General features: G+C 29.3%; 1 protein-coding gene across 1 annotated transcript; it reads right to left on the bottom strand.

The window, feature by feature from the left end:
• Positions 1-2,153: 2,153 nt before the first annotated feature.
• On the bottom strand, positions 2,154-11,592 carry LOC113368126 (neuroligin-1-like; the record flags this gene model as incomplete). The annotated part of the gene is made up of 4 exons (XM_026609691.1): positions 2,154-2,278; positions 5,019-5,180; positions 11,273-11,373; positions 11,450-11,592. Coding segments are annotated over 4 exons (531 nt in total), but the record flags the coding sequence as incomplete, so codon positions are not given.
• Positions 11,593-11,879: the final 287 nt, after the last annotated feature.

Below are 11,879 nucleotides of genomic sequence, written 5' to 3'. Positions count from 1 at the left end.
CGGCATTCAATTTTGGGGGTTTTCATCACGCTACTAACATCAGTTTTTTCAATTACAGAAAAAGCAATCAGAGTTATATTTTCCCTTTCGTCCACTACATCTTGTCGACCTTTTTTCCATGAGCACAACGATTTCTACCTGTTCCATGCATTTTTCTCTCCAATCACCCTCTGCTTTATAAAAAATAATGGTAACCTGTTTAATTTAAGCCCAAATCCCGAATGTATTTATTATGACACAAGACATAAACTTGTAAAAGGTCCCACATTGAAATTTGCCTCTACATTTAATACCTTAGATGGTCGGGCATAATGCTTTACAATAAGCTGCCACTAGGTATTAGAGAAGTTGAAAATAGGAAATTTTATAAACTACTCAATACATTTTTTAAAGAGCAGTTTTTACTCTATTGATGAGTATTTAAATTATAATTTTCAGTAACTATTCTGTGAAAATTAGAATAAGATTTCAAGTGAACATTTGTTTTTTTGTAAATTATATTCATTTAATATAGTATGTTATCTATAATTTAAGTTATGTACCATTGTACAATTGTACTGTATAAATAAAATAAATAAATAAATAAATAAATATAAGTGGCAGAATGTTGTGTATTGACGGCTATATTTGTCATGTCTATAGTATAGTAACCATTAACTATTTAACTTAATTAAAAAAAAACAAAATTTATTCTGAAATATAAATTTGTTTATAATATTTTAAGACTATGACTATATATATTAACACCTTGACTGCGGAGGTCTTTGAACCTATACCGTTTTCCTATGATAGAACGTTTCATTAAAAAAAATAGTTTCCTTTCTCCTTCGATTATATCTTTTATTCGATTGCATTATGAAGTATTTTATTGATTATTAAGTTTTTTCTGGAAAATTAAAAGGTGTTGATACATTATCGACAGCCAAATCGGAATAGGTGATCCTCTCGTAATGCGGGTTATTGAATGTCGACACCTATTTTTATTTATTATCAGAGTGAGAAATGTTGTAACAATTTGTGAGGTTAAAAGTAATAATACACTTGCAAGAAAATATAGTATAATCGCCTCTTGCTAATACCATGATGCTTGATAAGAAGACAGCTTATTCTTAGTTATACCTAGAGTGAAAATAGTTTCATTTTTATTGCAAATATGTATATGGTATTGTGTTTTAATGGATAAAGTATTGATATGAATGAAAACTCAAAAGTAAAAACACTAATTCAGTGGCGGTGGTGTCCTTTGTTCTTTGGACCTTTCTTTTATAGATAGGAATAACTAACTAGTTAGTTATTTTGAGGCGATTTCGACACATTTTCGACCCGCAGCCAAGTGTTAGGTGATTGTAAGTGAAATTTTATTTTAAGGCAAGTTGCATGAACTTCCCGTAATGTGGAAAAAAAAGCACATATAATGGATGTAATCAATAAGGACATTCCAGCTTATATTATAAGATTAATAGCGTCAAGATTATTGCAACTATATAAAACATATAGAAATAACATATTCATTTTTGAGTTTTGTAATATAAATAGTTCATAATTTCTATTTATTCTTAGTCTGCTTTAAATCAAAAAGCTTTTTGTGCTTCATAAACATATCACACCACAAAAAAAGAAAAAAATTATTGATATTATTGCTACCAAATAAAATACCGTATAATTTTACAGAATTTTATATACAACTTTGCGGATAAATAATTATTTAAATTTTTATTTTTGTTTAAACCAGTGTAAAGCAAACAATTATCAAAATCAAGTGAAAATCTTTGAGAAATGTAAGCTTAATAGTAGACAAAATACACTTTTCATTAATAAAATAGGCAATACTGGGTACGGTTGTACCAGGATACGGTAGTGAAAGTCGCCATAACAGCTGAAATATATACTGAATTTGACATAGGGTCCAAAGGGAAAAGGATGTAGTACGTTTGTTTAAACACGTTTCCATTATTGCATTCCGTCTGCGCCCTACATTAACATGATCATACAATGCTCAGACAGCATTGCTTTTAAAAATTGAAAAAAAATCGGCCGCAAAGAATTTCATTAGTAAATTTAATAAAAATATTCTACTTCATCAACATAATTTGGGTTAATCGTATAACCATCATTAAACTTAATTTTTTCTTACATTATAGAGGAAATTCTACCTGTGGTAATTGCTGTAGAAGGCGTGGTAGTGTTTCTTCTTTCGGCGTCGGCGTTGTACTGACTGGAGCTTTGGTGCTTGTCGAACGTACTGCGCTTTTAAAAACACTTTGTGGACGTACAGATCCTGTAAAATAAGAAATAAAATAATAATAATTTTTTAAAGTGTTTTTTAATGCCGTTTATAATATTTACATTGCATGACAAATAATCATTTTGATTAGTGGTGCATGGCATCGTGTCTTAAGGCAAATTGCTGGAACTTCCCGTACCAAAAATTATTTTTTTAAAAAAACCTTTAATATTTTTTGAAAACTTTGGAAATTTGACTTATTTATATTTCAAATTTTTAATACTGTTAATTTCACTGAAAATATTGAACTTTGTTTCAAAGCAAAGCGGCGCATCGCAGTCTAACGCATAAACATTAGTATGAGAACTCATAAAAATGTAAACAATATCTTACCCTATATTATTAAAATCTCTATGAAATATCTGATAATTTGAAGTGCATATGTCTAATGATCATTTTTGATCGCCAAATGGCAGTTTTTTACATTTTACACTTGATCTCTAAAACTGCTAGACCTGCTTTTGCAAAAATGTACTTCATTTTGTCAATACAAACAAAATGTTTTTTGAATTATTCAAATCGGACGCTCCGTTCTCTCAAAAACTGAATTACCATTTTTGGCTTTTCAATTCATCGAAACGGCTAGACCTGCCTTTGCCGAAAACTAATCAGCATGTCTCCTTATCAAAACAAATCGAATGCTTTTCGAATTATTCAAATCGTGTTCTCGAAATCGTCTACACACACACATACATCTATTTTTCTAAGGTATGCCAAAATGTTCAGAACCTCTGAAACGTAAAGATATATGAAAATTTTTTTCGATTTGTTTGCGATTACTATAACTTATCGTACGGGAAGTTAATAATTTAAAGTCTCTAACATAATTAGTCGGATACAATTGCATTTATTAATTATTATTGCCCTAAAATGCTATATATTTAATAATATTGCAAAATTGATAATCGACATCGCTTTAATATTTGATGTTTGTTTTACATAATAAAAATAATTATGAAAAATTATAGAATAAATTTGCATAAATGATGTCACAAACCAAAAATTTGATTTGAATGTTTTATATAATTAGCGTAATGCAGTAGTAATTACTAAGAATACGTGAATAATTATATAATATAATTAAATCGTAATAAATATACACAAAATTCTGTTCAAGACAATATACATTGTGATATGAACGTAAAATTTTAAAATGTTTCTTATTACGAATGTTACCCAAGGGTTATATGACAAGTGATCTCATATCAGCAAGTTCGAGTAAGTTGATCGTCAGAGTCTCAATAGCAAAAGTTTGTTACTTTTGTTAGTAGTTTTGAAGTTTTGTGTTATGATGACATTTACTACTTGAATCTTAGAAAACAACGTATATGTGTGGTTCATGGATTCTTTAAAATACTATGTCAAAAATTCAATAAGTTAAAAGTACTTTCCAAAACTATACGCGAAGAATAAAGAATTGAATATAATTTTATTAAATGTACACTACATTGTGCACATTCTTCAAATAAAGATAAAACTAATTGTGCATTGCATCGTGCATTAAGGCAAATTTCTAAAACATCCTGTACCAAAAAATAAATTTAAAAAGTATATATATATTTTTTTTGAAAACTTTGAAAAAAAAAGGATTTTTGAGAATACTGAAATGTTCGAAAAAATGTGACTTTTTTGAAAAATTAGATTTTTTTTGAAAATCTTGAACATTTTTATCAAACAATCGCGTTGTGTAGCTGTTCTACAGACAAAATATTAAAGCGCGTTATCGCCGCGAATCTAACAAATAAACATTGGTATGGGACCCATAGAAATGTAAACAAAATTCGTATTTAATACTAAAATCTCTTTGAAATATCCGATAAGTTGATTTAAATATGTAATGGTCATTTTTGATCTCCAAATGATTTCCATTTTTTTTTACTTTTTTGTTAGATTTCCGAAATCGCTGGCCCTAGCTTACCAAGAATTTAATCAATTCCTCTTTTCGTCAATACACACAAATGCTTCAAACAAATTCAAATCGGACGCTCCGTTCTCCCAAAAACTGAAGAGCCATTTTTCGCACTTTTTGCCACGTATCTTCAAAACGGCCGTTGCCAAAACCTAATCAGCATGTCTCCCCATCAATACGAATCGAATGTTTTTGAAATATTTAAATCAGTTGATCGATGTTCCTAAAATTGTCGACAAAAATTTGTATCCGTACACACACACATACCCATACACACATACATACATACACACATAAATTCATTTGTTCTAAAGTATGCCAAAATGTTCAAAATCTTTTGAAACGAAATTATATTTTTGATTTTTTTGCAATTACTATAACTTATTTTGCGGGAAGTTAAAAACATAAACTTCCCATTCGAGATATTACTAGAGGTAAGGGCCATTTTGCCTTAAGGCAAGTTGCATGAACTTTCTGCTATTTGTAAATAATTGACATAATCGATGATAATTCAACATATTAATATATGTGTGATTAATAAGTATAACAATTAGGTGCAGCCTACAGCTAAGCTTACACTAAGTAGTTTAATTATAAAAATACTTTGTATAAAATTATTGATAAATATAAGTAAAAATTTTGATATTGTAATATCAAAAATATTCCTATATAATAAGATTAAAAAATAACATCATTTGTGTATATTTGACGCCCACATATTTGACATTGAACATTTCACAGTTGCATTCAAAAACATAGCTACGTAATTTTATTATTTGCAATTATCTTTCATAATTTGCATAACTGTTATAATTCCAAACTCACCATCATAATACTGCGGACCCTCTTCCCTGAAATGGTGATGACGCGGCGGCAAGTCGGACATAGTTGCAGCATTTCCATGCAGCTGCGGAATTAGCGACAGCCATGCCGAGAGCTTGTGGCCGCGGTAATGCGTACGAACGCTGCTCACCAAGCCGGGACCACCTGCAATCCAAATTTGGATACTTCAATCACTTTTGTTTTATTGAGACGTAATACTAGTACGACAAATAAATTCCAGTTACTGTTTTTGTTTTTTAAAATATAATAAGCACAAAACAAAATTATGTTTTTATAACATATTAATAAACATGTGCATGTACAAACTGCTATGAATAATGCACAATAGGGAATGCAATACCGGTATACCGGTATACCAAATTACCGGTAAACCGCCCGATTTTTCGGCGGTATTTTTACCGGCATTTACCCCAAAAATACCGGTATTTTCGGTATTTTTACATAAGCGCTATTTGATACATAATACATTAAAGTTGAAATTTCTCGGAACAAATTTATCTTTAAATTTTATAATCGCATAAACAGCTATATCTTCAAGTGATTCTATAGGATAAACAAATGTCAAATATTATCTGAACTCGTCATTAAACTTAATATTTATTGCTTTACTAAGGGCTACATATCGTGTTACAATAAATAGAATTGGACTGATAGATAATGATGTTTGTTTCATCTTATGTAAAAATGTAACAGTTTTTTAATGACCCTGCGTAATCTCTATTTTTTGTGTATTAACCCTGCGTAATCTCTATTTTTTTCTAACTTTATGCATAATAGTTATGATAATTACTAAATATTTTTGCTTCTTATTACAATTATAAAATATTATTTTTGAAAAACGTTTCGAAGGTTGAAAATACTATAGAAGCATCACATTGTTTTAAATAACAATACTCAACAATTATAGTAAATTATTATTTATCTCGACAAAGTATCCGATCTTAAATTATTGTAGAATTTTTTTTTAAATATTGGAGATTATGCCAGTTTAACACATCTGATACAGACAATATTGTTTATTATAATAATGTAATATGATCTTTCATGAGTTTTTGGTCTTTCTTACTCATAAGTTTGTTTTTTGTGAAAAGTACTCAATATACTCGATAGTGATAATAAATTAATTAAATTGTATATAATTTTGTTAAATTACTATTTGAAAAAATTTATTGTGTTATTTTATTGTTTTTATTGTTTAATATAGTTGAATATAGTTGTAGTTGTATATACATTTTTAACTTCCCGTAGGGTAAGTTATTGTAATGGGCCGAAAATCGGAATTGAAAATTTTTACATTTCTCGACGTTTTGAAGGTTTCTGAACATTTTGGCATACCTCAGAAAAAATGGATGTGTTGTGTGTGTGTGTATGTGTGTGTGTGTGTATGTATGTGTGGATACAAATTTCCAGTCACGTTTTAGGGCGCACGGATCAACCGATTTAAATGGTTCAAAAAACATTCGATTCCTATTGATAGGAAAAGAGCTGATTAGTTTTTGGCAAAGGCAGGTTCAGCCGTTTCGGAGATACGGAGCAAAGAGCGGAAAATAGAAATCGAATTTTTGAGAGAACGGAGTATCCGATTTGAATGATCTAAAAAACATTCAATTAGTAATGATTGGGAGAAGTGTTTATTAGTTTTTGGCAAAGGCAGGACCAGCCATTTCGAAGATACGGAGCTAAATATTTCGAAGATACGGAGCTAAAAATGGCAGTTTTTGAGAGAACTAAGCGTCCGATTTGAATGATTCAAAAACTTTCTGCTTGTCTTAACAAAATAATTGATTTTGGGAAAAAAAATTTTTGTTCGATTTTTTTTTTTTTTAGTTTTTTGTTGAAACAAATAATTTCAACTTTGCAATTCAGTTTATATAATTCTTATAAATATTAGACAATGTTACAATATTTATAATATCTATTTTTGAAAACATTCAGTATTCCTCGAACATTTCGTTACGGTACGGAAGTTCCAGCAATTTGCCTTAAGGCACGATGCCACCCCCACCCCACTAGTTTTATATTTGTACTAGTAACTTTCAATTTTGTTTACGTTTGTTTAAGATAATAAAAATACCGGTAATTTACCGGTAATCCGGTTTTAAAATGAAAAATTCTGCTGAAAAGTAGACCAACGTTATGACAAGGCTATGATAAGCTCGTACGTTCATACAAAATGGTACTAAAAACTAACTAACAAATTCTATGTGGTTGCTGTGCAGTCAATTCTGACATTAGTCGTTTAAGTTTCTTTCTAATGGCGTCATGTCAAAGCCATTAATTTCCTAATATGAGCCTAGTCCAGTAGCGTTGTGTTTTTAAAAAAATGATTAATAATAAATAATAATTTCAGTTCTAGTTATTTTTCTGCCTTTCCCGCAATATTTTTTCATGTCTTGCCTTACCAGGCCACTTTATTTTTGAAAATCATTAACAGCACCAAATCTCGAAATTCTTAGGCAGTTTTTATCTGCCTTTCTTCATATAAGTGATCCGTAGAAATATATGATTAACTCATTGCTGCACACTTTTGATTTGACGATAGTGCTTAGAAACACACTTTTTTTTAATTGTTTATGATTGCCAGATGAATCGATCGAGTGTAAGTTGTATGTTTGGAAGTGAAAATTATTAACTATTATTAAATTATCAATTATTAATTATTAAGCCGTTGTTTGCCTACATCACTAAAAATCGGAAAAGCGCAAAAACACGGCGTCACCTAAATTCAATGGAAGTAATTGTATGTGTATTTATGCATTTATATTTAAGTGGCATACAAAATAAAAGTTGTACTTGATTGATATCCGTAAAATGTAGAATATTATTAGATCTTTAAACCAATTTTAGTAGGTGCAATCAATGAACGAAATGTCTGTCCCTCAGCACCGGACACTAAGTCGTCCCTTAGTGCCGACAGTAAACATATTGATATTTCTTGTGAGAATTGACGTAATTTATTCTAATTATTTAATTTTGTTCTGTATGAGTGCTAACGGTCCCTGCATACCTCCATTTTTGGTATTTTTTAGTCAAAAAATGAAAATCTTATGATGAATGCTCCAGCTGAGAACATCGGTGTGGCCCAGCCAAAAGGGTGGATAATTATTGATTTTTTTTGCAATATCTGAAGATTTATCAAACACAAATGTGCAGACATTCCAGAGTGCGGAGATGGCTCCATATGTGTTCAATGCTAGTTATTTGAAATGTCCGTACTAGGTGCCACTTTGTAAAATCATATCTTTTGTTACCAAAGTTTGATTGATAGTATTACTTATTGTTTAGCAAAAATTGCGTTTTTGTTAATTTAGTTTGATTTTTAACTTTATTATCTAACATGAGTCATAATTTAAATACATTTCGTAAAATATTTTTTTGATTTATTTATAAAAAACCTTAGGTGTCCGGCACTCGGAAACTTTCCCCTATGTAATTTATAAATTTCAAATATAATTATTGTTTTTTACTCGATTTGCTTGTTAGTACTGTTTTTATCTTCTTAATGTTAATTTTCGCCGTGTATCTTACATTCTTTATGTTTTGTGTCTGTTTGTAAAAATACTTCACCTTTACGTCAGGTGATACAGATCTGCCGGTTAGTGATTTTCCATAAATATCATTAAACCTTCATCAGTAAAATCAAAACATAATACTAAATATAAATTTTGTTGTTATATGCTTCTAATTAGATTATCAATGCAAGGTCAAATGTTTAAGTATTCATACCCATTAAAACACTAAAACACCTATATGTGTGGGGGTAAAGATTTAGATCAAAGTATTGTATAATGGTTGACGTACGTTAATTTAATTAATAATCAATATGATTTCCAATGTAACAAAATAGAAAAGCGGATCAAGTCGGAACAATATTCCCTGTGCAATGCTCTTAAGCCCGGATCGTTCGAGCATTCTTATCTTGATTGCTCCGTCGCCTCTCCGTCTTCCCATCGACTGAGTTCATGCAACTTCTTCAATGATCTTCACTTGTTCCTGAGCGACACTATCCTGACTGGATCGAAGTATAAAACTTGTGTTCGCATAAAAACCCTGAACACTTTTACGGCTTACTGCGTCATGTGACACCCATAAAATAGATATCTGCATCCCTAGTGCCCCCGGGGACTTTCTTTTACATGGCAAAGGTGGTTACTTTGCTCGTACTTTTTATCTCGGGAGTTTCTTCTGTGTTTAGGTCCGCAGCGCTGGTACAACTGCACATTTGCTTGATCATATTCGACATCTCCTATGTATGTCTACATTGAACAGGTTGTTCGAGTAATTGATTTAAATTTAAAGACACATACGAGATACAAGAGAAAAGATATGTAAATATATCTAGCGTTTATAAATAACTCATATATTATATATAAGAGTTGAATATTTCTTGTGAAAAAATATTTTATTTTTGAACACTTACGTATGTCTCATTATTTCATTCACATAAAATTATTTTAATAAATTATCAAAAATATTATATTTATTCTTTCAATTTTTGTTTATATTATACGGTTTATGATGTTTACACATATCTATAGCATATGATTAATATAACTTTGATTAATCAATATTTTATTGCGCTCTATATTTTTTGACTGTAATATTTTTTAAATATTGTTTCATAAATGTAAATCAATTAAAAGACGTGTTCAAGAATTATACAGTACATTTTCTAAATTAATTTGTTCAACTCCAAGTCCAGATCCAACCAGTTGTATATTGTACTATTGCTACTGCCCCTGACCATAAACATATGTTCGTTAAATTGAAATACAACATATTTTATTTATTGCCTTGAGTTTTATATAAATAATTCGTATATAATCGAAATGTTTCTATATTTGAATTAATATTTTTCAAGTGGGAATACCATATTCAACCAATAAATTTTTGTGAATTTTTTTTTTCAATTCTTTGTTTGTAATTTGTAATGTAATTAATATCTAATTTTGTTTAATATATATATATATATATATATATATATATAATATTTTTATATGATTAGTTGAAAATATCTTTGTTAATAGTATACTTTTTCTTACTGTCATTTTTTATCTTTAAATTTATCTGTTTATTTTTTATATTGATAATTATATACGTTTTAATTTTAAATTTAATGGCTCATTCAGTTATTATTTTGCAATAATGCCATTATAAAATTAAAGTAAAACTAATTGATGCACAATATTTCTGACTAAACTTTCTTTAGCCAGCACAAATTAATTTTTCGGTTTTGACACATATAATTGTAAAATACATTGATATTTTAAATTTAAGGCATTGTTTGACCATGAGATTTGTTCATGGTTTTGGAAAATGCTAAATTGTAACGTATTGAATTGTATGATAAAATCTGACGGTGTCATTGGAATCCGCGGTAGAATAATCGCTTCTCTTTTAAAATACTTCTCATTTACTTTAAAATCGTTGTTTCAATTGGATTTTCTGTTATCTTCCTGATAATCGAATGGGTACCATTGCATAATCTCAGAGGATTCAAATTACACATAAGAATAATTTATGAACCAATTTTTTTATTGCAGCTTAAGTGGTGGCATTCCTAGTATTTATCAAATTCAAAATCAAATCAAAAACTCCGTTGGATAACCGTACCAATTGGACGCTCCGTTTTCTCAAAAACTGAATAGCCATTTTTTGCGTTTTTTCCCCGCATCTTCAAAATATCAAAGGTTAGACCTGCCTTTACATAAAACTAACCATTAGGTCTCCCAGTCAGAAGGAATCAAATGTTTTTTAAACCAATCAAAACCATTGATCCGTGCTCAAGACGAAAAACTGTATCCATACATACATTATTTTTTTCTAAACTATGCCAAAATGATCAAAAACACATGAAACATAAATATGCAAAACTTTCATTTTCGATTTTTTGCCATTATCTACTATAATGTTTCATGCGGGTAGTTCAATGATCTTTATCCAATGTGCTTATTTAAGGAATGATTTCACTTGGATTTATGGTTATAATAAATCTTATTATACTACTTATATTATTTAACTACTTGCAGACTTGTATAAACTTTTAGTTCAGGTATAAAAGCTACGTCCTTGCAGCGCACACTGCTTGCGTATATAATATATTATTATATAACACTTTATTACAATAAAAATGAAATCGTACTGCATCATTTTCACATATTATTATAAAACATAAAAATAACTTATAAAATCTTATGTAATATTAAAACAATTGAGAAAAATCTACAAAAACTTACCTAATTCGAGATATAGTTGATTAATTGTATCATAGGAGTCCCAATATGGTTGAGGCGATGTGTGATCAGGTCTTGAATCAGTGGACGGACCGTTGGGATTCCTTGATTAAAAATACAGTTATAATAAAATGAGTAAACTGAATTATCAACATATTTGAATGTGATGGTTTTACATACCCAGTACGTGCAAAATTGGCGAGATATTGTATAAATAAATCAGCAACTTGACGATCCTGAACAGTTGAGTTTGCAGGAAACAACGGTGGTCCTGGCAAACCCAGCACAAATGGTAAATCTTCTCCAAAAACCGTGCCAGTACGCTGAAATAAATATTTTTATAAAATATATTGTTTTATTTCTTGAATTTTAAATTTATATAGAAGCATATATAGTATATAGTAAATTATAGTAAATACATTAGCTCAATATAACACAATTTTTTAAACAAAATTTTAAAATTTATATTATGTCAATTTAAACTGCATTTTTAAATCACATTTATTGTTTATTTAAGTTATCTATATTTAAAAATAAACCAGTATTAAATAACTTGAATCATGGAATTCCAGAGTATGCTTTCAAATATTCTAAAACACTGTCCGGACAC

Source organism: Ctenocephalides felis, unplaced genomic scaffold (genome assembly GCF_003426905.1).
Source record: "Ctenocephalides felis isolate EL2017-DRISC unplaced genomic scaffold, ASM342690v1 CF-g0.4_SCAFFOLD_00765, whole genome shotgun sequence".
NCBI classification, from domain to species: domain Eukaryota; kingdom Metazoa; phylum Arthropoda; class Insecta; order Siphonaptera; family Pulicidae; genus Ctenocephalides; species Ctenocephalides felis.
This window is presented reverse-complemented; position numbering and strand designations above follow the sequence as displayed.